Here is a 27768-nt window from a genome sequence, read left to right as displayed (position 1 = left end):
CGGTGACCAAACATTGAAGGGTGGCACTGTTGATGGGAAGAAGAATAACACCGAGATGGTAAGGAAATATGAGAAGGAGAAATGAGCGTGATGTTTGCATATATTGACACTGGAGACGAAATTTGGGTGAGAAAATTTCCACTCTTTTTACCAACAGACATAAGCTTTCGGTAAATTCGTCGATAATATTAATAATTTTTACTTTTTACCATTAAAGATCTTTTAATTAATTTGAAAACCTTATTTTTACTTATTTAATTAATTTGAAAACCTTATTTTTGCTGCACATCTGCATCGCACCCATCTTTATTTCTCTGTTTTCCATTTCGGTTTCTATTTTCTTAATTCTTCTTCTTTTTTTCTTTTTTTTTATTGGAGCAAAAAGTTTTTTACCTAAAGAAAGAGGAAGTATGTAATGTATTTCAAGGTTATATTTGAGTTTTTTTTATAAAGTTTGATGTATTACCATTCAAATATTAATTTAAAATACCTTTTATAAAAAAAAAATTAACATAGTTGAATTAATATGATTATATATCTATTTATTTTAAAAGTTTAAGATCAAAATATATCAGAATCTGATACATAAAGAATTATAAATATATTTAATTCTAATTTTTATTATAAAAATATTAGTATAGACCTAGATTTTTCTTTATTCACTCTAATTTTTAAATTAAAGTATTTAGAATCGGTTTGGCCGATCGTCTTCTCTTGACCGATTTTATTTTTTTGGTAGCAAATTCACCCATTCTTGTAATGAAAAAGAGTTCATTCTTGTTTAGTGTCTTAGTCCTAACTTTTTAGACTGAAATGACATTCTGGTTTTATTAGAAATTTTGTACATCAAATGAGTTTGAATTTTTAATTGATGAGCCATTGGTTGAGACCGGCAAAAGTTGTGAACTATGTGTGATTTTTGAAACTTTTGGCCAAACCAAGATATTGATGTAAGTCTTTTTTTCCTTTTAAGGTCTAAAACAATTAAAAAGAATACTAAGATTATTGAAGCAAGACGAGCCAAACAGGTAGAGACATACAAATTTGCCTTCAATTTTCATCACACCTTCGGGATGATTCAACTACATGAAATTCTCCACGAACCCTTTTTTTTTCATTCCAAAATCCAAACTCATTCCATAAATCTTCTATATGACCTTGGGGTTGTTTATTCAAGTCTACCCATAGATCTTTATAACTCATTTTGTTTTATTTTGACAATTGGCACTTTTTCACTTTCATAGGAGATTTATATTGAAAATGGAAGTTATGAGAAAAATAATCATATACTTATTGATGACGATCACAATTGGGTGTTACAAAGTTGAAGGAAGAGAACCTATACTTCACAGGGTAGGAGGAGGAAGATATACTTGGACACCAAAAACTAACTTCACACAGTGGGCAAGTTATGAACACTTCTACAAGGGTGATTGGCTATGTAAGTGCTATCACATAATCGATTGAAACAGTGATTTCAAATAGTTAATCATGATATGAGAAATGTATTAAATTCTGTTAACATTATGTTTATTATTAGTTAAATATAAAAACCTACATTCATAGCATGCCCATCAAATAGAAAATTTCATTAATTTTTAACTAAAAATATAGTTTGTCTAAATATGTGTTTTAAAGGATTGGTTAAAAGTTTATTGTTATGATTATTCTTATTTATACATTAATATTTTATGCACATATTATGTTCTTGTTAACCTATTTTCTTTGTATATACAGATTTTGGTTTTGATAAGAGTCTACACAATGTTTTGGAGGTGAACAAAACAAATTATGAGAATTGTATTGATACAAATTTCATACAAAATATCACAAAAGGGGGGAGAGATGTTGTTCAACTTTTAGAAGCAAGAACATATTATTTTCTTTGTGGAAGAGGCTTTTGCTTTGAGGGAATGAAGATAGCCATAAATGTTGAGGAACCCACCTTCAAACCATCACCCTCAGCACTATCCAACAAAGCCCTTCATTCAAGTAGCATCATAAATACTAAACTCATTTTGTTTTTGGTCACTGTTTTGGTAATGGAGGTTTATATTATATAAATGTTACAAAGTATGTTAAGAACTTATTCATATTATTAAAATTCTAATATCCACTTTAGTGTTATGCACGGTTGATATGATATATTTTTCTGTTATCAGAATTCACTGAAAAAAAAAATGTATTTATGATGAAATATTAGTGCTTAAAACGGATAACAATGAGATTTTTAACCATTAACATGATTGTCTAATTTATTTGTGTGAAGGAAATTGATGGATCAGATCATACTATATTACAATTTATATTTACTGGGGAAAAAATGGCAATGTATTTGTTATAGAAACACGGTTTCCTCAAATTATGATAATAAAAGTTGTAGAAATATCTCAAACAAAAATATTTGCACTTACTACTATTCACACAGCTTATACATGTTACAAGATAAGAACAACTTTAGCAGTAATTTTGACATTAAACAATAATAAAAAAATGTTCGACTTTCGGACCAACAATATCAGTCCTTCATAAATTTACTTCAGCAATCTAATGCCGATACCGATAGTAATAAGAACTCATCCTGATTAACCAAGTCGGTTGTGTCAGATCTTCCAACAAACATAAAAGGAAGTTCTGAAGTATACATTTTACATTAATTCTTTCTAAAGAGAAAAATTATCAACCTAGATCATTTATTCAGGTGCTACTAACATATTATATATATATATATATATATATATATATATATATATATATATATATATATATATATATATATATATATATATATATATATACACACGATTATCTAGTTGTTATAAATTGCTTAATACTCGAGATGAAACGATAAAATGAGAAATATTTATGATGATTTTTGTTTTAATCGTTACAAAAACACTTAAAGAATATTTTTTTTAAACCTTAACTTTATTCTTGTCAATCATAACTAAACTTTTCAACTTGGTTCCTTACGAGGGTTTGGTCTTGACTCACGTAGGTTGAGACAAAAAAATTCACTAGATCAAAAAGTTCCCCATAGAAATATCACACAGGACCAAAATATTTACAAAAGGAAGCCGAGATTTTGACACTCTTATTTTGACACAACTTTAATAATGCCACGTGTCAGCTTCCTATTGGGCGAATTAATTTTTTAAAAAAAATCAACAATTTGACGTCATCCAATTGGAGCAGATTTGAATATTTTGTTTCCATCTTTGCCCTTGACCAGATTCATGTGAGTGAAATTATCTTTCTTCCCTGCTTCATTAGAAAAACAGTTCCTCCGATAACTTATTTCTCTTCGCTAACGGTGTTGGGAAATCGTTTTGGGCTTCTTTTTCGCCATTTGACTGTCGTTGGTCGTTGTGGTTGCAGTGGTGGCCTTCCTTATCGGTGTGGGTGTGGCGGTCATTGGCTGTTTTCGTTGTTGGTGTGTTCGTCTTGCGAAATGACGACTTCTTCGACGAGGGTAAGGGCATTGTACTGTGGGTGTTGTTGTTTATGGTGTGGTGTATAGATTTTGGGTTTTGTATGTCTTTTATGATTTAGGGTTTTTAAGTTTGGGTTTTTGCAATGTGTGTGCAGTTGACGGTTCGTCACTCAGTTTCGACAAAGTTCATATCTAGTTTGAACAAATGTTTGAGTAAGGAGCACCGTTCATGGATTGCCGGCACTCTGTTTGGGTGGTTTTTAGATTTGACTGGTAATGTTAAAGTTGGTAGGAAAATGTTGAGTGAGTTAGTGTTTAAATGGGTGGATTCAAGTAGTGGTTTCTTAATTGCAGACAAAGTTGTGCCTATGAATGAGAAAGATTTTGTTTAGGTTTGGATTTGAGTTTAGATGGGAAAGAGATAGATTTAAAGGAAGAAATGGGACGAAGTAGATGTGTGAAATACATTGGCAATAAAACAACAAAGTTGACTTTGCTATACAAATGTTTGATGAAGAAAGGAAAAAGCATTCCTTGTGCTCCTTTTTGTAGCTTGTACATATTGCTTGGTATTTGTGAGATATTAATTCCACAGCGTAATGGAAAAGTGTTTCCCATATTATTTGAAATTGTTGATAATTTAAATGATTTGGGAAAATATTGTTGGACTAGTTTAGTGTATAGATGTTTGGTACGTGGTTTGAACAAAGCTTCAGATGCATTGAAGAAAGGAAAAGCCACAACGAACGTTTATGTCGATGGTTGCATTTACATGTTGCAAGTAAGTTATGTTTATTCATTGACGGAGTGGAAATTCAATTTGGTGTTGTTGCTTCCATTCAGTTTTTGAGTAACAGTTAACATTATATATTTTTGTGTAGGTTTGGTTTTTTGAGAAATTGATTCCTCCCAAAGGTGCTATAGAAAAAAATCCAAGAATATTGCATTGGATGAATTTAAAATTGGGAGAGAACCTAGTAACAAGAGCTTTGGAAACTGGTGTAGTAAGTTGTTTGAGTGTTTATTGTTATCATTAATAAATGTGTTCTTAGTGTGGTTTGAATTGTTCAATTTCAGGTTAATGTTGATGTTGATGTTGATGTTGATGTTGATGTTGGTACAATGAAGGATGAGAAAGACTTGAAGGATCAAGCAAGAGGAAAAAATAAAGATGAAAAGGCATCAACAAAGAAGGAACTTAAGAAAAATCGCAGCGAGCGGTTTTTGGAAAGTTTACACGAGCAACAAAGTCTTGTTGCAGAACTTAAAAGGAGGGTTCTTGTGTTGAAGGAAGAGGTGGCATTTGAGAAACGTAGACGAAGAAGACCACAAGATGATGGACACAATGTGGCACATGAAGAACCGTCCATATCCCCTGGAGGCATGAGTCCGGGCGGGATCCCGTTGGGAGGCCACTCCCAAGAAGGCATGTCCAGTGTTTGTCCTGCAATGAAGACATTTGTCAGGATGAGGTCACGAAGGCGTTACAAGAGCAGAGCACTTAGAACTCCATATGTAGGATTGCTTAGGAAAAACAAAGAGTGAGATTTGTAAATATTTTTAACATATTGTAATATGCAGATTGTGTAGCATGAACAAATGTTTTGTAATCTGGATTGTCTTTTGTTCAATGTTTTATACATGGAAGTTGCCTTTATTAAGATATTTGTATTTTAAATGGGATTTGTGGTTGTGTATGAATTATTGATGAATGAATTTTGTATTGAAATGTAGCATTACTTGATTTCAATGATGAATGAAGCAATGCTTTGTTAAATATGACTGAATTGTGGATTTTGAGCACAAGATCGTAGTGGAGTTCCAAAGGAAACTGATTCTGCAGAAACAACTGCTGTAATCGTTTACAACGCACTTGTAAACGATTACAGCGAACTGAATTGTTGTTTTGGACAAAAACCTCAACGTAGAGAGCCATTTTTTTGGTCGCAGGGGACCATGATAAAAATTTATGTTTTATACAAGAGGTTCAACTGAGTTTTTTGTCAATTTGTGGTGTGAGAGATGTTGTACTTTTGGTTCAATCTTGTTGGGTTTGGAAGGAGACCACCATTGGTGAGTGCTCATTAGACCAAAGTACCTGATTCTGCAAAAACAGTTGCTGTAATCGTTTAGAACGCACCTGTAAACGATTACAGCGAACTGAATTGCTATTTTGGACAAAAACGTCAACGTAGAGAACCATTTTTTTGGTCGCAGGGGACCATGTTAAAAATTTATGTTTTATACAAGAGGTTGAACTGATTTTTTTGTCAATTTGTGGTGTGAGAGATGTTGTCCTTTTGGTTCAACCTTGTTGGTTTTGGAAGGAGACCTTCATTGGTGAGTGCTCATAAGACCAAAGTACCTGATTCTGTAGAAACAGCTGCTGTAATCGTTTACAACGCACTTGTAAACGATTACAGCGAACTGAATTGTTGTTTTGGACAAAAACCTCAACGTAGGGAGCCATTTTTTTGGTCGCAGGGGACCATGATAAAAATTTATGTTTTATACAAGAGGTTCAACTGATTTTTTTGTCAATTTGTGGTGTGAGAGATGTTGTCCTTTTGGTTCAACCTTGTTGGGTTTGGAAGGAGACCACCATTGGTGAGTGCTCATAAGACCAAAGTACCTGATTCTGTAGAAACAGCTGCTGTAATCGTTTACAACGCACCTGTAAACGATTACAGCGAACTGAATTGCTGTTTTGGACAAAAACGTCAACGTAGAGAGCCATATTTTTGGTCGCAGGGGACCATGTTAAAAATTTATGTTTTATACAAGAGGTTCAACTGATTTTTTTGTCAATTTGTGGTGTGAGAGATGTTGTCCTTTTGGTTCAACCTTGTTGGATTTGGAAGGAGACCACCATTGGTGAGTGCCATAAGACCAAAGTACCTGATTCTGCAGAAACAGCTGCTGTAATCGTTTACAACGCACTTGTAAACGATAACAACGAACTGAATTGTTGTTTTGGACAAAAACGTCAACGTAGAGAGCCATTTTTTTGGTCGCAGGGGACCATGTTAAAAATTTCTTTCTAAGTTCGTTGACTCCATGTAATTTTTAGTAGGGTAATAATGTAGTTTGACGACATCATGTACATAAGAGAAAATTGGGAATACTTAATCGTATTTCATTAATTCGATGTAACCATAAACAAAGTTTTATTGTAATATAAATATAACATAAGTTGAACAGAAATAATAGTTCTGTAGTCTACTTCACAACGATATTTGGTGGTTAACATTACAGATACATCCATTAATGTGCACTTCTACAGCAATGTCATAGACATGGTTCTGAACTTCAAAGACAAGAACGTCTCCTTCTTTCAAGCCATATTCACTGCAAAAATCTCTCCATCCTTTTCCAAACTTTGTTGAATTCCTAGTATGTGAAACCAAAACCTTGCACCGGATGCCCTCCTTATGACCAAGAAGCTCAACCTCTGTAAAGTCGTTGTTCCTGATTGCATTCCCAAAATTGGTTCTCAAATCCTGGAAAAGATCCAATAATAAGTGATTGTATAATAGTCATGCAAAACAATTTTGGTTAACTAGAACAATTGGATACGTACCAAATGACTTCCATGACATTGTGATTTAGTCAATTTCACAGCGAATAATGAGGCCTCAGGATCATAGGTAGATTGATGAATGAAATATTCCCTACTACTGTTGGTGCAAGGGCCAAAATAAATTATAATGTTGAAATGGTTGTGACCCAAATATTGGAACGTGATGTGCGCATCATCAAGCCTTTCATGGTATATGTCTCTCATGGAAGTCCATCCAGTTGTAATTCTTGGATGTAAGGTGTTCATGTTGTAAGTAACGTAGTGCGTTCGACCATGATTGTCGAACAGTGTCCACGTTGTTCCTAATTCATTCTCGAAGGTCGCAACAAAGTGCCTATCCACATAGCCAAAATCCTGCAAATGTAGGTGTGAAAGTAAGAGTANTTTAAAACGTTATATAATCACAACAAGATTTTTACCATATCTTTGAGGTGGATGGTGACGAATTCCCACAATATTGTAGACGTTTGCTGAGTTGATGATGATGTCATGCTTTCCCAAAGAAGAAAATAGTGTGGTGATGTATTAGAGTTTCTCTTTGTTAAGTACAACGAAACCTCTCAAATTTATAGGCACATAGGTTCTTCCTTAACTTCTAGGAAACCGCTTTGGTCAAAATAGGGCATTAAATGTTGTGTTAAAGTTTACAAATCAGTTTGAATGGCTTTATGATAATGTTGGACCTTTGAATGGGGTTTAATGCACCATTAATGCAGTCAACANACTTACCAACCAAATTGAAAGTGGTCAAACCATTTGAATAACAATGAATTGGAACTGATAGAATTATATCGGTCAATTTTAAGAATTAATGGATTAATAAAGAATATAAGTAATGACAGTACGAGTGTCATTGGAACTCAAACATAGTGAATCATTTAACCTCTGCGCGAAAATTGTTAATTGTAATCGTTTACATTGTCATTGTAAACGATTACGGTAGGCAAATTTCATTTTTGGACACAAATTCCCTCTACAGGAACCACTAATCATAACGTAGGGGACCCTATTGTACACATGAACTACTTTGGGAATATTGCATTAATAAAAACAAACATTGGTTTCGTTGATACATTCTTCACCACAACTTTCATTAACAATAACAAAAGATTACCACAATAAAGACTAAGTAATGAAAATAAAAAGACTATTACAGTTCATGATTTCAATAAACAAAGAGAAAGAACCACATTTCAAGGTTGATGAAATTATCAAAGCGCATGCGGAGGTGCTGCAGTTCCTCCTCTATGCTCCCAATGGTCGTGTCGATGTTTCCAAATTGCGTTTGAAAGTTTTCATATCTTGTTCCCATCGTACTCTCCATTTGATCAAAACGAGTTTGTANTCCATCCAATCTAGAGGCGACGAATGTCTGCATTTGATCTATACGGTTCATGACATCACTTAGTGTTGTAGAANAATTGTCGTCATCATTGTCTTCATCTTCTGTGGCTTCATCTTCAGCATTGGGGGTATTTTCTTTTTGTACTACCCACTCTCCGTCTTCGTTTTGCACATAACCAAATGACCGAATAGTTTCATATCCCATCTTTTGCTTGCACATAATTTCTGTCACAGGATCATTGTTATAAGGAACTTCAAAGCGTTCCAAAAACATTGTTATCAAATGAGGATAAGGTAGTTTGGCTTTGTCCTTTAATGCCTTCTTCATCTTGTACCTGATAAGATGTCCCTAGTTAATTTCCTTCCCATTGAAAAGGGCCNAGATCAGCATAATATCCTCTTCAGTTGGCTGTCCAATGTTGGTTNAGCGAGGAATTAAAATCCTTGTAAGAACGTAATGTAGAATCCTATGTTGAACCTTCATTTGCCCTGCAGTTAACCTTGGAAGTATTTCAGCATCATCTCTACGGACAAATTCCCTACCACTTACGGAATTATAGTGTTCTTTCAAGTCATCCACAATTCGCCCTTCAAAACGAGCACCATTCGATGGGAGGGAAGTAATCTCATTAAAGAGTTTAGGGCTAATTTTTATTTTCACCCCTTTAACCTCTGTTCAAATAACTCCAGTTTGAGAAATGACCATGTTGTTGTAAAACACTCTCACTAATTCTGGGTAGAAAGAATATCTCAAGCAAACAAAATCCTTCAGTCCAGCATCACACAATATCTGATAGAATTGGAAATTTGATTCTTCGAAGTACTCCGTGTCTAAGAATTTGCTTTCTAATACTTCTCGATTGACAAAATGCTTAGCAAATTTCTTCTTTGTTCCTCAGTGGAGAATAGGTCATGCACTGAGTGCGGTGATGACGGTGGTGGGGATGGTGTCGGACTGCGTTGTCGCCGACGTCCACCCTCAAGGGAAGAAGATGGCTTTTGTTTCTTCTTAGCGCGATCACCCATTGCAGTTGTGTTAGGGTTTTTAGTTGGAGAATAATTATGGTAGGGTTCGTATATGTAGGAAGTGATGTGCAAGTTGAAAAAATCCCAAATGGTTAAGTGGCAGTAGTGGGCAGTTAAATTGACAGTGCAGGAGAAGTTATAAGGGGGATGTGGGGACACTACGTTGCACAGAGGGCAATTAAGTCCTACGCTGGTGTTGTAATCGTTTACACCCACCTAGTAATCGATTACTATTAGTGGTGATAACAATGACGACAAGATACAAAAAAAGGTATTCCTTAACACAAAAAAGATTACTTCATTTCACATTCAACCAACAATATACATCAAACAATGTTGTCATCATAGTTGTTGTGTACANCATTTAACAATGACATAAATCCAGATTGAGCTATGTTGGATTGTTGGGATACATCGTAGCATTGGTAAGATTGGGATCCAAATTGCATGTCTTCCTCACTTTGTGTTAGGTTAGGTAATGTTGTCCCCTAAATGAACACAATTATAATTAGACTCAATTTCAACAGAAAACAAAGTCTTAAATGGACAAACATAAAACTAAAATACTCACACATTGTTCAATGGATGTTCTTGAACTCTTTTTAGTTGACACACTTTTTCCTTTTTTGGTCTGTTTCTCAACGGCTGACTTTAACCTGTTGGTGTGAGGTCGCCCCTTCCGTTTCACTGTTATAGGACTACGTACAAGTAAATCACCACTTACACCACTGCTTTGTTGTATGGAAGCAGGTACAACATTGTCATAACGCAGTTCGCCTCCTTCACTCACTATGTTATTTGTCATCGTTGAACTGCATCCAAACTTTTTACGCAACATATCAAGTTCTTTCTCCAACTCCTTAGAAACAGGTTCTGACTCACATGCTACCTCAGCAATTTCGTAGAATGTTTTNCACAAACTTTGGTATCTTTGCATGGTAGGTTGAAGACTGGAGTTAATATACGCTGCTCTAATCAAATGTAACTAAACAAACTAAAATATATAACCTACACACCACATCCACCTCTATGTTGTCATCCTCTACAATCAAATGAAACTTCTGAATCAAGTCCTTCTTTGTCGTGGTTCTGGGATTAAACATGTCACCAACCAATCCAACTAAACATTGGTCAAAGGTAACGTCTAGACCACCTATGTCTAACCCTGTGGCCATGAAGACATCCACAACATTCAAAGGAACCAATTGTTGACACACCCTAAAATTAACATCACTCCCAACCCACCGTTGAACCATCTCCTTCAATAATTTTAAATTCACCTCAATAGGGTTTAAAAGGTTCATGCAGCATTTAAAAGGGGTCATATTAAGACGCTCTATATGACGGTATTGTAGTTTGGTATTCATTTCAAGAATGCTGGCCGAATCCATGAAAATACGAAGACGCCACTACAAAACATTAAAATAACATACATTAAATTCTAACCTTCAAACCTTATACACCATCCATAACAATAATACATAAAAAAATTTCTTACACTTGCTTTTCTTAAAGCCATTGGACCTGCAGTCATAACAATACCCACAAAATAACTTAGCTTTCGCTTAAAAAAAAACAAACCTCTCTATTACAGATTCCATAAGGAAAAGTAATTCATGCACTTACCCGAAATACGCAATGGTCCGACACCACTACAGTGATGGTCCGACCACAACACAATGGTGCAACAACGAGAACGACCCACAAGCGTTTGCCCACAGACCCACAACGACCTACAACAACCCACACCACAACGGTGATGGTCCGACAACCACAACACCTCACCACAACCAAAACGCCTGAGAAAACTTGGAGAAGGAGGCCGGCCAAGATACTGGGAAGACGTAGAAGATGGGAGAACCGTCGGAGAGCAAATGACGAAAATGAAAAATGAAAGAGAGCGCCAAAACTAAAACCCCACACTTTACATTCCACTTTTGCCCCTCAGTTCATTTAACCATCTCATTTTTTAAAAATAAAAGAGCACCCAATCAGAGAATGACACCTGACCGGTGTTAAAAGAGTGTCAAAATTGGGTGTTAAAGTAACATTTTCCTTTACAAAAATACTGTGAATTAGTGCCAACTCATGAATTTTTTTTTTAAAAAAAAATATTTTGAATACAATAAACTTTTTACAATATTAAATTCTTTATGTTGTATCATATCTTAATATTCACTAAATTTATTAGTTTTAGAATACTTAAAAATTATGTGCATTTTCTATATGCTGGTTGCTATTAATTCAATTGTTCAACATGCATGTACTTTATTACTTTCTCCTTTTTCTACTCTTGTAATTTTTTTAATCATATGCATATATATTTCAATTACTTTATGTTGATTGATTCACTTTCAACGTATATGTTTTACCATCTCGCATAGAAAGAAGTGAATAAAAAAAATAATATAAAATGTTATCTTTAACTCAAAATTTTAAAATATAATTTTATTGATTTTTTGTTGTATATTATGTTTTAACATGAAACTTTTATCTTTATGCTTAAATTTCTAATGATGTTGATTTTCTTCTTTGTAGAATTAAAAGAAATTAAAAAACTTAAAATGTTATTAAAAAATAACACAAATATAAAAGAATACTTATTAATCACATTATAAAAAATTCACTTTTTATTAATGAATTAAGCAAGTCATTTATATCTTTTAAAATATTTATTTGATTTTGAAGAAATTAAATCTAATTAAGACCAAAAAGAAATCATTTTATTTATTTAACTTGAACACTTTTTTTTTACAAAGACTACATTTAATTAGAGAATATGTAAAAAGTGATAATTCGAGTTTTTTTTTAAATTAACCATTAATAAAATTATTAAATATTTCATATATGAAAAATATATATGAAATATTATTTTATATATAAAGATTGTTATATATAATTATAATATAAAAATATATATTTTATTTAATAGATAAAAACTCAAAATATATGAAGTATTATTATATATTTTATTTAATAACATAATAATAAAAATGATATAAAAATATTATTTAAATATAATATAACTATAATTTATTAAATTATGTAATAAAATATATAATTTATATGTATTGTTTCTAAAAATTAAATAAAATTTTATAGTGAAACCGTCTAACTCTAACCCAATCCACTTGAGATCGAGTTCTTAAAGTTGAGATTTTTTTTTTTACTCCCCTTAACTTCTTAAAAAGAGCTTTTTAAAAAAGAATTAGAATAGACCTATGAGAATAGGTAAAGTTGACAACTCTAATCTTAACCCTTTCTAATGCTTGTTGTGCACTGGCTTGTTTTACTATCCCTGTCAACCACTCAGTTACAAATAGGAATAAATTTGTTAAATATGTATGAAAATGATGATATGCCTCTAAAAAATAACTGCTTTATTATTGATTTTTAAATTGGGTAAAATGTGAAGAGCTTGAAAAGATCATAAGATGTACGAAAAAAAATTGGATGATAAAACATGCAAAAGTTGAAAATTGGAAGAAAAAAAATTAAGTGATAAATGTGCTAACCTTTAGTAGCTTCAATTACTCGGAATGTCATGGAGGTTTGTCATAATTTTCTTTATATACTGTACTAAGCTCTACAAAATTTATTCTGCACTTCTGTTAAATATAATAAAACCACAGACCATTGGCTCATGGGGCAAAGCACTTGATAAGTGAAGTAAAACTAGACCTGCAGAGTACAATTTACACGGATTTGGCAGTTCCAACTTGTTAAAAGCATCAGATAAACTGCTTCAAAAATTCTGTAGCAACAAGCCTCCCCCGTGTGTTCACTGACATTTTGAGCTCACTTATCTCTTTATCAATGTCCTGTAATTTGAAGGCCATTATTATACTAAATTTCAAACAATTAAACAAAACTAAAGTAGAAGTCACATTTATTTAATATGGACAATATCATATATAAAAGCACAACAGATCGATGAAAGAAGCGACTTTAAATGTCGGGAAGGTAATAGAAAGCAAGCAAAAACATCATCTTGCTATTTCAAATTATCAGTAAATCTTTTTAAGTCCACTATACCAAATACCAATCCGGCAGGAAAAGTCTGTAAGTAAATTATTTATACCTCGTTTGAAAGTTGATGTATAAGGTCAGGTATCTAACATTCAATAAAGAATATCAAAATGTTATTCTACTTATTATATTTTAATTTATTTCTGCATGTTATACTGATCTTAGCACCAATTACCCAGGAGAATAATGTTCCGCGGAACCTTTGCAATGCTTTCATAGATCATACGGTATCCCTAATTTAGATAATTACTACATGTCACGTAAACAAAGGCAAATCTAAATTATAGGGTAAACGAAATTCTTGCCTCCATAAATTGCACTATAAAATCAATGAGTTTGTGCTTTTGCATATCCTCACAGTGGTAATTTGTTATAAGGAAGCTAATGTCATATCCCTGCCAAGAGAAACAACAAGATGACATCAATGATCAAGTTACCATGAAAAACGTTAGTATGTTTGTTAGATATTGTGTTTATGTTAATTAGAAAAACATAGTCCATATATGTTTATTAGGGAAACATTGTCCTTATTCTTATTATTTTACTTTTATATATTCATTTGTATTTGGGTTTAGCCTACATTTGTATTATTATAAATACATTACCCTATGTGTATGCAAAGACACACAAGGGAGATTTCCCCTCATCTTTTTCACTATTTCGTAATGTTAAAAGAAATTGTCTTCTACCTAGTGAAAGGAAAGAAATATTAGTTAGAATCATTAACAGTATGAACAGAGTAAACTACCCCAACAATGCTGTGATTCTCAGTAATAATTATTCACACGAGGATTAAAATTCCTTTGGAGGTAAATAAACCACCATACAATTTAAAAATTACTAATAAATAGACACTATACAGTATTTTTCAATACATAAATCAGTGCCAAAATATGAGAAGAAAAATTAAATGCAAGGATAGTTTTGCATGTCCCATTTTATGTCTGTAGAGGATTTCTTTCACCTTTTAAACCAAGCACTACCTTCCAAATAAGTAACACCTAACAGAATTTTAGTGCATGTGGTATGCCTATTGCTTGTCAAACTTTAGTAATAATAACAAGTCATCAATCAAAGCACAACCTTAGCATTATGCTGTTAAAATGTAATGTTATATTATTATTATTATTTCTTTCGTATGTACCCAACTTTAGGGTTAAGGTGGTATGTACCTTGCCTTATTTTGTAACTCCTATGTGTGTATATATATAAGAAAGCACAACAATGTAGGTTGAACACACTGCTCTGCTCCATCTCATTTATTAAAGTCATGCAATACACTATCTAGGAAACGACCTCAACAATGAAACTCCACGCAAGTAGACACTACATAATTCAATACGAAAATTTATCACCAGACACCATTGTCAATTTAAAAGAAAATGAAAACGAAAAGAAAACTATCTTAATGCTAGTAGATACAAACCTGAACAGGCTTTCTTCTGAGTACTTGGAAAGCCTCAGCTCTCATTGATAAAAATCTAAGAAATTTCTTGGTCAGTATGTTTTCAAGTTCATCTGCCTGCTTAACCTGCAAAGGATGAGATAGAATAAATTAGAACAAGGAATTGGGGACAAATGATAATGAACATTGGTATATCTCATGCGAATTTGATGATTGAAAGAAAAATCTCATTCAAATATTAGTTTGACCAACTACTGATAAAATTAAATTATAAAAGCAATTTACCACTTTCAGTTGACTGAAGTTTTTAATTGAAAGATGTTACCAATTTAGTGATACTTTTAAGATATTAAAGATGATTTCATAATTCTATTTAAGAGAATCCAAGAAAGTTCAGATAACTAGGAAGACTGCACTATCTCAATATTAATTAATATTATTCACATATTAAAAAAATCATCTTTAAAACTCTTATTAGAGGACAATTGACCCCATTATGTGAATTTATTTCTGATAGGTTCCTAATTGGGAACCTATGGAAAACACACTCCACACACTCGAAAACACACAGCCAATGATGTTGTATAACCTCTTGATATTACTAATCAGTCAAGAATACAAGTTCAGAGAGCTTAACCTCCCCCTACAGGAGAAACAAGATCCTGACAATTGATTATTATCCAAAAACTCCCCTCTACAATTAAACCCAAACCTATTTATACAAGCCCTTTCCCGCCTTTCCTAACTAATGTCTCTTCCTACTCTCATATACAAGTAACCTCCTAACATTACTCCCTCTCCTTCAACAACCTTGTCCCCAAGGTTGATATTGATCCTGGATAGTCACCAGGTATATAACTCCAATCCTCAAAAACCCGAATTGTTGTTCCGGACGAATCCCAATGAATACCAGACTCAACATGTTAGCAAGCAAATGAATAATCCCAGTTTGTATCCAAATGCAGGTGACAAGTCTCTATCCTTGATGCCTGTTCCCAACATTATCCCACCGAAGGGCTTCCATCTTAGTCAATGTTGAAGAAGAAGGACCAAGCAACAGGTTCTCCTGCATAGGTTCGAAGGAGAACCTTCCAAGGAACTTGGCCACACAGCCACCTTGGGGACCGAGGTTATTCTTGGGACAATTGTTGATGTACATGGAAATAAAAAAAGCAGCCATATTAGCAACCACAAACATAGGAACCTGCCTTGATATCCAATGGATATTAGCTTCGTACAGATTAGAAGACTCATGGGCAGTGTAGTTTTCCTCTATTCTATTGTTCTTGGTCTTCCCTCCGCTAGTCTCGAGATCTCTTCTTGCCATAATTTTTTTTCTCTCGATCAAACCCAACTTTCCAGTCTCAAATATCTCAAATTTTATTCTGTAAGGATGCTTTATACCACGAGGTGGGGGTAATCCTTGCACCTTCTGAATGACTCGGTAGTGCGCCTGTAGCACTATCTTAAATTCTGCTTTCTGCACATCTATCAAGTCAGCTGGCCCCTCACCGTCCACTTCTTTCTCCACTTGGTCCAGATCCCAAACTACCACCCATGACTCAGCATTTAACTTTAGTAAAGCCTGTGGTTCACCCAGCTGTTGGGATAAAGCTGGGTCACCCTGTATCATCACCTTCTTACCCCTGAGTTTATACCCCACGGTCATTTCTTTCCAATTTATCATCATATCTCCCATCTTGGCTAACCACTCAACCCCTAGGATGATATCAACACTGTCCAGTTCGAAAAAATGGTATCTTTCTTCGACCTTCGTCTCCGCCAGAAAAAATTCGACCTTCTCACAGCATGCCCTTGTCACCTTTCTCTGCCCATCCCCCAAGCTCACCTGATAAGGGGTGCGTCGCCTCTGGGCAACTTCATAGTTTTGGGCTGAATCAACCCCTCCGTTGAGCACGCAGATAGTTCCATAAGTTTCATCTCCAGTTCTACCCCATCGCCTGCGTCATCTTCCTCATCCTCCGCCAGAAGCATAACGCGTAAACTCCTCTCCAAACAACGGTGACCGGGAACGAAAGGCCCCCCACATAGAGAACAACGTCCTTCTTCTCTTCTTTTGAGACATTCGGGGTATGGTGAGTTCCGCACCATCCTCCCCCTATTATCACTTCCTCCGATCGCATTCCCCTTTGCGCTACTCGTCGTGTCTCCATCCCGCCTCACCGACCCATTGCTCTTCGCTCCTCCTGATCAGTTCATTGGTTGTCGTTCGGTCTCGCTTCGCACTATCGCCCCCGTCGCTCGCGATCCCGACGAGTTAGCCTTGAAGTCGTTCCAGCTTCCCCCTCTAGCTCTGATCGCAACGTCTTCCACATCTCGGGTGATCCTCATCGCACCCATCAACTTGAGGATCTTGAACGCGAACTTGTCCCTTAATGTCTTCTCGCAATCCGACGAGGAAATACCCCAACGCCAATTCCTCTGATAATCCCTGGGTCTGACCCAGCAACATCTCGAAACTCCTGACGAACTCCTCCACCGTTCTGTCTCGTCACAGCGTCGCCGGCGGGGTTGGTCGTCACTTGAAGAGACGGTCCAGATCCGCTGGTCACAGGTCGGAACTGTGACGGTGGCTTGCGATGAACGGTGGCCGGCGACGTACGGAGGCAGGCGGCGGACGGTGGACGACGGAGAAGAGCGACGATACACAACAGAAAAAAAAACAGCAAAGACAGTAGCTTTCAAGGGAATGGGTTCGAATCCCACTCTAATGATACTCAGACAAACTTTGGGCAATACTGGAAGAAAAAAGTCAGAACTTGACTAGGGCAATTGGAGCCCATTACAAAACACAGGTTAAAAACGAGAATTTTAGGGGGCTGCCGGCGACCATGGCGGTTGGCCGCCGGCAGACAGCAAAGACAGCGAAAGCGGTTCAGACAAGCTCTGATACCAAGTGGAAAATAACACTGATTTATTATTCAATTCATGAAAAATACATTCTGATACCCTATATTTGTAGTAATCTAATTCTCCTAAAAAGAGAAATAGGGAAACTAGAAAATCTTGAAAAAATAAAATAATATAAAAGATTATGTATCTATTTCCTCTAATTAGAAAGATTCTAAAAGATATTATCTCAAATTACAACAGTTGTGATTTGGGTTTTTGGGAAGGGTTGAGAAATAGCTCTCTCAAAATACCACCTTGGTGTCTACTGTAATCCTACAATTGTATTCTTGGCTTATTTCCCAGCCACATTGGCATGGAAATAGTCTTTGTTCAATATAGAAGTATATTCAGTGTATGTTTTGGATATCAGTTCTATCATATTATCAAAGTAAAGATGACGACTCTACTCAGAAAAATATGACTGTAAGTTATAATATAAAGTGGTACAACTTTTCACAAAAACATAGACAACTTGTTCTAGCAAAACCCTATAACACAAGTTTACGCTGCTCATTGTATATGGACCTCACAAATTGATATTTCTATGATAGGCAGTCGAGACTCTAGAAGTAAAGGTAATGTTTTAAAAGTTATGACATTTTTGGACTGGTGCCAGTACCATAAAGTTTAATGCACAATTGACCAAGTGTTGCACATCAATTCGTGCCACCTTATCAGTGGTCCATCCAAGGACAGTGAAACCATTTTTCTATTATTATTCTCAAATTCTACTCACCTCTATTTCCCATTCCCTGTTTGGTTATACCAAATTTCCAACACACTAAGCAGAACATATTTAAATATTCATTAGAGATACAAATTAGACAGCACATGAGTCTGAAGTTTTACACATTGTTGATTTGTAGTACATCAACAGCTAACCATGAAAAGGAAAGCTTTAAAAAAGGAAGAAGCATAAAAAAAATCACTAAGTTAATGAAAGATGTTTTAAGCACGACTGGACAGTTCATGTTTTAAAGAAACACCACAAATTTAACAACCTCCAGTTAGGGAACTAATCATTAAGTCATCAGTTTTATGAATATGACGCACAAGTTTACTGCACGATCATTTACAACAAACATGAATTGATAACAGATATAACTGCAAATGAATAAGAAAGAAAAAAATGACAGCACGAAGGAGACAAAAGATTACACACCAAAAGTAATGTAATCCAATTGAAGTGTTAATGAACTTTAGTTTACATCCACAACAGAATTCATTATGAACATAGATTACAACTTTAGGTTTCTCTCACAGTGAACTCTCACTTTTACTTAATAGTTGTAACAACTTTAACTAACTGAACGAACTCTTTCATAAGTGACAGTATAAGTTCTCTATTTATAAGCAAAGTCAATCGCAATAACATTGTACACGTAATTCAATTGAAGTGTTAATGAACTTCAATTTTCATCCGCGATATAATTCATTATAAACACAGAAATTACAATTCTTGGTTTCTCTCTTAGTGAACTCTTGCTCTTAGTTAACAATTGTAACAACTTTAACAAACTAAATAAACTCTTACATAAGTGGCATTACAATGTCCCTAATGATGAGCAATACCAACCAGACTAACATTGTACACGTGCTATAACTGAACAAATAGGACACGTGGACAATATGACACATTTGGTCATAAGCACCCATATAAGAAGTTCTAGTCTCATAGACACTACAGTAGACCAGACGTGAAACTAAGACTAGACGCTGTTAGACAGTCTGGAAACCTTTTCTCAGATTTTACTGAACAATCTTCACAATCATGGGACAAGATTTAATTTTAAACCATTTTAACAAAACATTAGTCTTACAATCAAGAAAAAATATACCTTGAGACTTATTCGCAATGAATTGATAGATGTTTCTATTAAGCACTTTTCAGCCTCATTTCGACATATCAAAACCTGTTAAAACAAATGAACATATTTTTCCAATGAAAGAGTGATATATCATTTAGGAACGTATAGTAAAACAAAAACCATTGAGCCAAAGTTATCACCTACAAGATTCAGCTTCATCCAAATGAAGTATACAATAGTTTGAAAGTCATGGTTATCATTTTTCTGGCTCTGTTTTGGATTTCAAATATTTACTTGCTGGAAAGAATGGGCATGAAAACAAATTTTCTTCTAGACTATATTTAGATTCTGTAATCTATAGTCTTCTGTTATGTGCTTTTGTTATTATGTTCATCAGCAACACAAATAGAAGACTATAGATTACATAATCTAAATATAGTTTAGAAGAAAACTTGTTTTCATGCCCATCCTTTCCAGCAAGTAAATATTTGAAATCCAAAACAGAGCCAGAAAAATGATAACCATGACTTTCAAGCAAAGGGACGTGAGTCTAAATGAAAAAATATATCATGAACCAAAAGTAGCAAAATACAATAGAAGCCATCCTTAGTAATTCTCTCATCCTCACTAATAGAAACTCCCTGAAAATTGCTTCCACTACTCATCTGCACTCTCATTTTCTTTATTGCACATGTATTTCCCTTATTTAAGTTATTGTCTAAATACTCAGTACCCTTTTCTTTCTCATCCCTCATCTCACACGCATCAGACTTTTGGCCTACTTGTATTTTCCTTTTATTATTTTTCTTCAGATTGTGTATCCATCCTCTCATAAAGATATTGTTTTTGGACTTAATCTTCAAGACTATAGAAATTTGAATATCAAAACTAGCCAATGTATTTTCCTCTGTTACATTTAAGAACAAGAAAGACAATAAAATCCTGTTTGTAAATGTAGCAACCTTGCCACCATCAGATCCTATATTGTTTGTGCTCAGAATTTTTCCTCCAATTTTGTCCATTATCAATAAAATGATAATTTCATTGTATGTTGTAGAACTTGGTGGTGTATTGAACATTTTCTAAGGTAGATGGTCTGGTTATAGATGTCTAAGAAGAAGATAGTCTGATTAGAGATGCCACAATAAATTGTCATGTACTGAACTCTTCTCTAAGGTAGAATGTCTCGTGAGTAGATGGTCTCATGTAGGACTTTGTTTGTAGCTTTAAATAGCTTGTAACTATTTTATATCCCCTTTTTAAAGGTGGATTATATTTATCTCCAAGTGATGCAAACTAAACGTTTATCTTGCATAATACATGAGACAATTTATTCTTTTTCTAGATTTGTGTTTGTTCTTCTTTTCATCTTCTTTTTGTGTGATTCGCAATTCACATTGCAAAGTTCTTTCATTGATCATAGACTCAATTTGGCACTTGGTGCACAACATGTACAATGGAATGCTATACAATATTTCTAAATTTTAACTAAATACTATATGGGCTATCTTAAATCTAGTATCTACATGATACATCTCAACAATTTGTTTTCATCACTTCAAAAAAATTTAAGCCACTTTCACTTAATGTTTTCATCTCATTTTCCTTAGAAAAAAAGGATCTCTAGCCATGCCCAACACAACACAGCAAAAATATAAACTATATCACACAATATAGAGTAAAACATTATTTTTAGTGTGATTTAATCTTGTCTTTCTAAAATTAATTCTTTCATCCCACATCCTCCCCACCAAACAACCTCTATGTTGATTTCTCTCTGTCCTTTGAGTTCAAGTATTCATTTATGTTGCAATTCCTTTTTCCTGGTTTTAGACAAGTCTTGTTTCATGTTATTCCTCTTTTAGATTAAATGTGCTTCAAAAACAAATCATAATATCTTCGTAATCTATTATAAATTACATGAAGCCTCCATCACAAGGCAGAACGTTGGAATAAATGTCTTTACGTCTAGCATTTTCCTTCTAATAGGAATCTTAAAACAGTTCATCACAACACCATGAACTCATGTGTTGAAGCACAAACACACTCCCTCCAACTTAAGCCGAGCTATCTGCACCAAATTTCTCAAACTACTTACTACTTCTGCAGAAATAGATGGTTCAGCCTCTCCAACCTATTGGTGGATGTGAATAAGAAATAAAGAAAAGGCGTTTACAAGACCTTCCAACTTATAAAAATCTATTAGCAACAAGTAACAAACTGATTGTGAAAGTGTCACTCACAAGGACCTTATAATTGCAAGAAAAAATCGTAAGGAATAAACAAATTCAACAAAACACAAGTGCTATCAGCAAAGTTATCAAACAAAAGTTTATTTATGAAGTATCTGAAATTCCTAAAATGCTAGACCTAACAATCCTAGATACCCACCAATTTAAACTTTGAAGAAGGAATAGATTTCAGAACACAGATATAGAATACCAGTCTCACTCTAAACCGAAAAGACCCAACCGTGCAAAAATAGCCACTAGCCTAAGGCCAAAAGTCCTATGAACCTAACTTCTCTTTTCATCAACTTATCTACTACATAAGAAAAGAAAAAGAAAGGCCATATATCTTTTTATCATAGTTACATACCTCAAATCACGTCAATTACAGTGGAAAGAAAACTTAAAACAGAAATTACTGCATAGTGATACGAAAGGAGATGGAACTTACGGGATTGAGGAGAAGTTCGGGACTGGTCCTGCAAGTAAAACAACAAAATTCTCAATCTAATCGCCTTGATTTTTTTTTCTTTTATAATAACATCGTGAAATCGTCGTATTATATTTCGAGAACAAAATTACAATCCCAATTACATAATTATTTGTTTCCTTCCTTTTCTCTTAACACTACCAATTAGATCAAGAGAGAGAGAGAGAGCGTACTTGAGCTCAACCTCGGGCTTGTTATGCCTTTCGACTTCTTGACAGGGAAAGTTCTAGAAGCGTAGCGAAGAAGAGAAGAAAAAACGTGATTGAAAAGAAAATGGATATATATTTATATACAGAGGGAGAGAGGGTGGCATTGAAGAGTAAGAGAAGAACCTGGAGGCACATTGCAGCCTCTAGCGTATTCCGAATGCAGGTCAAGTATAGCCGCAACGTGCTCGCCTGAAACGCAAAACGGTATGAATCATATGATGATTGAAGGATTGTAAGAAGAAAGAGCGTACCATGAGTTGGGGTTTGGGTCTGAATCTGAATTCGGAAATGAGTGATGATGAAAGAGTTGTAGTCGAGCGTGGAGTGTAAGAGAGGATTAAGATAGTGATTGAACTGAAAGAAAGAAAAAGTGGGTAAATCAAAACAACAAATTATAGTCCCTGCAGTGGGGATCCCAGGAATTTCACCAACCAAGCTTTTTCCCTTTACCCGAATTTCAGTACGGTTTGGTGCCTTTGACGGATTGCGATTGACCCCAATAGCTAATATACAACATGATTCTCCTCTATACATACCTACTTCCTTTGTAACATTTTAATTTTTCATCTTTTATTCTATGTTCTCTTTATTTTCATCCTCCAAGTGTGATATTATATGCTTTTTTCTTTTCTTTACTTTCTCTTTATTTCTCTTTTTATGTCTAAATTGAAGTTTATGTCTACCTTCTATTTTTCAAAATAAACAAAACAACTTTCAATTAAATTACTCAATCAACTGCTACAAAAAAATGTTAAAATTTTAGCTAAAATCATAGTTTTTTCTTAAGTTAAATTTCCCCAATAATAAAATCATCTGAGAATAAAATTTGTATTATTTGATAAAGAATGAATTTAAAGTTTGTGAAAATCTGTAAAAGATTTAATTCAAATGATAAACTGAAAAATTATTTTAATAAATAGAAAACAAAAATTACCAAATAAAATAATATTCATCAGATAAATATGTTTTGAAAAAATTATTTGAAATACTAAAATTTAAAAAATATAATAATTAAATTACTAAATATACATCCTCAATTAAAATATTACAAATTAATATATATATATATATATATATTTTAACTCAAATTCATAAATTAAATAATTAAACTAATTATATTTGTTTCAATGTCATTTGACTGATTAAAACCAAAATCATAAATACCAAAGTTATCAAAAATAATAATATATTTTTCCATAACATGTTTATAAGAAGAGTTTCCACAGCAATCAACACTTCATCGTAATCACTAAGAGTCCATTGAAAAAAGCTTGGTTCATTTTATTTCAAGAGTAACAACACAAGAAAACAACCATCGAACTATGTCTGAGTATTAATATCTCGTGAAAATATACGAAAACACTATAAGAGAAGGGGAATTGAATAGTGTTTTTGAAAAACCTTTCACAAAAGGACGTTTAATAAATTGTTGAAAGTCTCACATCGACTAGAGATAAGGCCAAATTATAATATACAAATGAGGTGCAAACCTCACCTTACAAGCCGGTTTTGTGCGGTTGAGTTAGGCTTAAAACCCACTTCCTAATATGGTATCAGAGCCATGATTAGAGTCTATCCTAACAAGTTCTAAGTGGGCATTTCTGTTTATAATACAACTCAATATAATAGACTTTGAAAACTTTTCTCTCTTTTTACAAATGTAAGCTTATGATTCTATGAAGTTTGAGAGTTTGAGAGTGTATTTTTGTTGGTTCTGGTTAGAGTTGTTTATTTTTGTTGTTTAAATTTTTCATTTGGTTTTTTATCATAATAATGTTGAGTTTAAGCACCAATTGAACCATTTCTTCCATTTTGGCTTTTGTTCCTTATTTTCATAATTAATTTACTTGCTTAGATTTATAAGCTTTCCAAAATATCTGATTTTTAAGTGTGCATAATCGTTAGTTCATTTTCCTTTTAATTTAACCTTGTGCATAATAGTTTGTTTTCTGTTGATAATCGGACCATGGTCTGCCAAGCTTTCGAGATGTGCTTAGACTTGGTGATGCCAAGCTTACAAGTTGTACTCTGGTGATTCGGAATGATTAGGCTGTTTAATTTATGTCTTTTAATTTAAGTTCAACATATTGCATTTTACTAGTTGTTTACTACTTTTTTCACAATTATTCAGTTTACTTCTAAGAACCCCTTAAAAACGTATTCTTTTACATTCAATCAATGAACTCACATGACCGTGTTCCTTAGACTGACCAAGGTTAACCTCTATACTACATTAAGGGGGAAACTTAGTTTGTTTGATGGGCTTATGCGACCTAAAAAGTCATCTATCACCATTTCCATGAACTTTTTCTTATTGTCGTCTAATAACTAAGTGCCTGGTTTGAGGGCTTATAGTGTCCCGTTTTTGTGCTTTATTTGCTATTGGAGTAGGCTTTCTACTAGTAGATGTTTGTCCTTGTGCGTTCAGAAGAATAACCTAAGGAAGGAAGTCTCCATTATGTTGGTTGTCTCTCTTGCTCTTGCAAGTCTTTATTGTGATTGTTAGCATAAGGGAGAAAAAAACGAATAAATAAATTGTAGAAAAAAATAGGCCAAGTGTCTCAACCAAGAGGGGCGTGAATTGGTTTTCCTTTATAAAAATATGTTCTTTAAAAATCTTTTCAAAATCTTTTGAGATTTCTTAGAATGCAATCAATAAAGAATAAGAGCAAAGTAAAACAATGTAAAAATGTAGGGTAAGAGAGATTCACACAACAATTTATATTGGTTCGGTCAACCTGCATATATCCAGTCTTCTTTAATCAACCTTAGATTGAAAGGATACCACTATTGATGAAAAGAACATTCTGTGAATGTCTTTTTTGTTCCTAACGTCCACTTCTGATTTGTATAGGATGGAATAGGTGGATGCGCGTAATAGGAAATCTACACAAAGTAAAGTAGATATGCATGCAGTAGATATGTCCTTTCTCTTATCACTTTAGTTGTTTTTAAACGTTGAGCATTTAATGACATTTAATGTTTGTTCAAAACAACAAAGTAATTTTTACATTTTCTACCATTCAAATAGGATTTGATCATTTAAGCCTTTTATCAAGATACCAAGCAGTTGTTCAAAAGTTCTTCGTTGGATGAAGTAAATCGTTTGACACATGGTATCGTATAGCCTATGTAAACGCTTTAGGTTTTTCTCTGTTATGTTCAAAAAATGTGTTTAACAAAGTGTTTTACAACATAAGTTTTTGGAAGAATATCATTTAAAACTTTTCAGCATGCTTTCCAGAAACATCATTTGACACTTTTATTTATCAAGACATATTTAAAGTTTGTTTGATTATCGTTTAACCATGTATAACATTTGCATTCAACAAGATTCTTATTTACACATTAATTAGGGAAACTATTTAAAGGTGCGTCTTTCCATACTTAGGTGTTTTACTAAGACTTTTCCTAATGTTTTTGGGTTTCTTGGAGCATTTTCACACATTACGTATATTTTACCTATGTTGTTATTCTAATGATAGAATTGTCATACGTTCATTTCGTTAAATTTTATTTATTAAACTTCAAAACACATGAGAACATTTAGATAATTCAGTCTTATGGACGATCTTGTCTTAACACTAAAGACTAACTAACTAACTTCCTTACCACAACACTTTCTACTTCATAACACAACATCGAACATACACTTAGAGCTATTTACAAACCACTTTTATAGGGGAAAACTAAAATGGAAAAGAAAAAAATGGGAAAGTGAAGAAGAAAAGAACCCTCGACGCTTCGTGTTCCTATTTTCTTGATTTTCATCTCCTTGCTTTGATCACAAACCACTTGCTTCTTTTGAGCCATCTGATGTCTTCATCTTCTTCAAGTCAACTTGGTCACGTGTACTTTGAGTTCTCTGGTCTAGAAATCATGAGCTCACTCTCGAACCCTTCTTTTCGTCTCACTTTCGCAAACCCTAGCATAAGGGTTTTCCATTTGGGAGCTTTTCCCTTTGCTCGAGCATTCTCTAGAACCTTGGCTTCTAGCAGCTGTTGCACATTGAAACAATGTGTTTCGTTAATCTGAACAAGACCAAAACACACCGTTCCATGTGAAACAATAAACTCTTTCTTTAGTTGACCAGAAAAAGGGTTTGACCAGGGTATATGTGCAATTAAATAAAGAAGGAAAAAGGGTAAAAAAAAAAAAGAGAAAGATAAAACCTATTTAAGCAAAAACTAAACAAATAATATTTATTTTTAAAATTTTCATAATAGAGTAAAATGACTATTTATTTAAAAACACTAAAAATATTCCTAAAAACACCTTTTTTTAACTATAATTCTACAAAACTAAAGAATTAAAGGAAAAACCTAAAACTATCGTAATTCTAAACAATTAAAAACACTGATGCTAAAGTCAGTAGATGACCAATCAGTTAACAATTAATGTAGTGATGCATGTTATGTGCATGTATATGAAACTCATACTTTATACCTTTATACTATAGTGGTTGTTATGAGTTTTTACCTATTTGTCGTCCTAATTATAATCTAGTCATAACTTAATCGGCATTAACAATTTGATTCTTCATTACCATTGTTAATCTGACTATTCAGTAACCGGACGATCATGTTATTCGATTAGGATAGTTAGCCACGAAATCATGTGCCAAAGGTTTCCATGAGTGGTCGGCCAAGAGCAGCCGACTTAGAGGAACTTGACTTTGAGTAGTCACCTAAGAGTGGTCAACCTAGTGGAGCTCAACCAAGAGGAAGAGCTCAGCTTTAAGGAGCTAACCATGGAGTGATTGGTCCATAAGAGCTTAACTTGGAATGGTCAGTCCAAAAAAGCTGGACATGGAGTGATTGGTCCAAAAGAACTTGGTCTAGAATAACCAATCCAAAGAAACTCAATCTACAATAGTCGACCAAGAGAGTTCGACTTAGATAATCATTTATCTTGAAGTTAAACCATTTCATTATTGTGTTTGACTTAAACGGAAATAAAATAATTATCTTTTTGTAAAATCACATGGAATAATTATTATTTTTTTTTGTAAAATCACTTGCCTTTCTTTCTATCGATTTGAATTTTCAAAACAAATGCATGCATTATTTTAATACTATTTAATCCAAAAAGGTAAAAATACATATAAGTATATGCATTTTTCTGTTATTTTATTTTTGGCTTAAACCCTCCCTTGGTCCTAATATTTGTGTGAAAATCTCAGTTCGGTCCTCAAGTTTTGAACTGTCTATATTGGGTCACAATTTTTGTAAAAACACACACATTTTACCTCAACCGTTAACTGATCTCAAACGACGATAAGTTTAGCTGACATGGTATGCTGA

The 27768-nt window shown here is 33.8% G+C and overlaps 3 protein-coding genes and 1 pseudogene across 6 annotated transcripts; 1 reads left to right on the top strand and 3 right to left on the bottom strand.

Annotated features, from left to right (window-relative positions):
- Nucleotides 1-1269: 1269 nt before the first annotated feature.
- LOC106770501 (lamin-like protein) lies at nt 1270-3629 on the top strand. The gene is made up of 4 exons (XM_022784810.1): nt 1270-1441; nt 1738-2039; nt 3379-3472; nt 3589-3629. The coding sequence occupies exons 1-4, from the start codon at nt 1270-1272 to the stop codon at nt 3627-3629; spliced, it is 609 nt and encodes a 202-aa protein (XP_022640531.1).
- A 5295-nt stretch (nt 3630-8924) lies between these two features.
- LOC111242311 lies at nt 8925-10926 on the bottom strand. Of its 2 annotated transcripts, XM_022784951.1 has the most exons (3): nt 10882-10926; nt 9955-10792; nt 8925-9871 (listed from the first exon to the last, which is right to left on the bottom strand). In XM_022784951.1, the coding sequence occupies exons 2-3, from the start codon at nt 10318-10320 to the stop codon at nt 9710-9712; spliced, it is 528 nt and encodes a 175-aa protein (XP_022640672.1). In that variant the 5' UTR covers nt 10321-10792; nt 10882-10926; the 3' UTR covers nt 8925-9709. The 2 variants fall into 2 exon arrangements, with proteins under 2 accessions (XP_022640672.1, XP_022640671.1); XM_022784950.1 differs by lacking the exon at nt 10882-10926 and having other exon boundaries at nt 9955-10854.
- Nucleotides 10927-12877: 1951 nt separating this feature from the next.
- Nucleotides 12878-23061, bottom strand: LOC106770859 (actin-related protein 2/3 complex subunit 4). Of its 3 annotated transcripts, XM_014656689.2 has the most exons (9): nt 22916-23061; nt 22717-22819; nt 22589-22654; nt 22430-22482; nt 22218-22245; nt 19569-19643; nt 14839-14943; nt 13718-13807; nt 12878-13204 (listed from the first exon to the last, which is right to left on the bottom strand). In XM_014656689.2, exons 2-9 carry the CDS (start codon nt 22717-22719, stop codon nt 13115-13117), a joined length of 510 nt encoding a protein of 169 aa, XP_014512175.1. In that variant the 5' UTR covers nt 22720-22819; nt 22916-23061; the 3' UTR covers nt 12878-13114. The 3 variants fall into 3 exon arrangements, with proteins under 3 accessions (XP_014512175.1, XP_022640767.1, XP_014512176.1); XM_022785046.1 differs by having other exon boundaries at nt 22717-23011; XM_014656690.2 differs by lacking the exon at nt 19569-19643 and having other exon boundaries at nt 22717-23017.
- Nucleotides 15149-17806, bottom strand: LOC111242334 (annotated as a pseudogene).
- Nucleotides 23062-27768: the final 4707 nt, after the last annotated feature.

This window comes from Vigna radiata, chromosome 8 (assembly GCF_000741045.1).
Source record: "Vigna radiata var. radiata cultivar VC1973A chromosome 8, Vradiata_ver6, whole genome shotgun sequence".
NCBI lineage: Eukaryota > Viridiplantae > Streptophyta > Magnoliopsida > Fabales > Fabaceae > Vigna > Vigna radiata.
The sequence above is the reverse complement of the archived record's forward strand: the minus strand, read 5'-3'. Positions and strand labels throughout refer to the sequence as shown.

Coding starts and splice junctions, on each gene's coding strand:
- LOC106770501 (XM_022784810.1), top strand. CDS start 1,270: ATGAGAAAAATAATCATATACTTATTGATGACGATCACAATTGGGTGT. Junction 1,442..1,737: donor CTACAAGGGTGATTGGCTAT/GTAAGTGCTATC, acceptor TTGTATATACAG/ATTTTGGTTTTGATAAGAGT. Junction 3,473..3,588: donor TGACGACTTCTTCGACGAGG/GTAAGGGCATTG, acceptor ATGTGTGTGCAG/TTGACGGTTCGTCACTCAGT.
- LOC106770859 (XM_014656689.2), bottom strand. Junction 22,246..22,429: donor AAGCCCGAGGTTGAGCTCAA/GTACGCTCTCTC, acceptor TTTTACTTGCAG/GACCAGTCCCGAACTTCTCC. Junction 13,808..14,838: donor TCAGAAGAAAGCCTGTTCAG/GTTTGTATCTAC, acceptor TTCTCTTGGCAG/GGATATGACATTAGCTTCCT.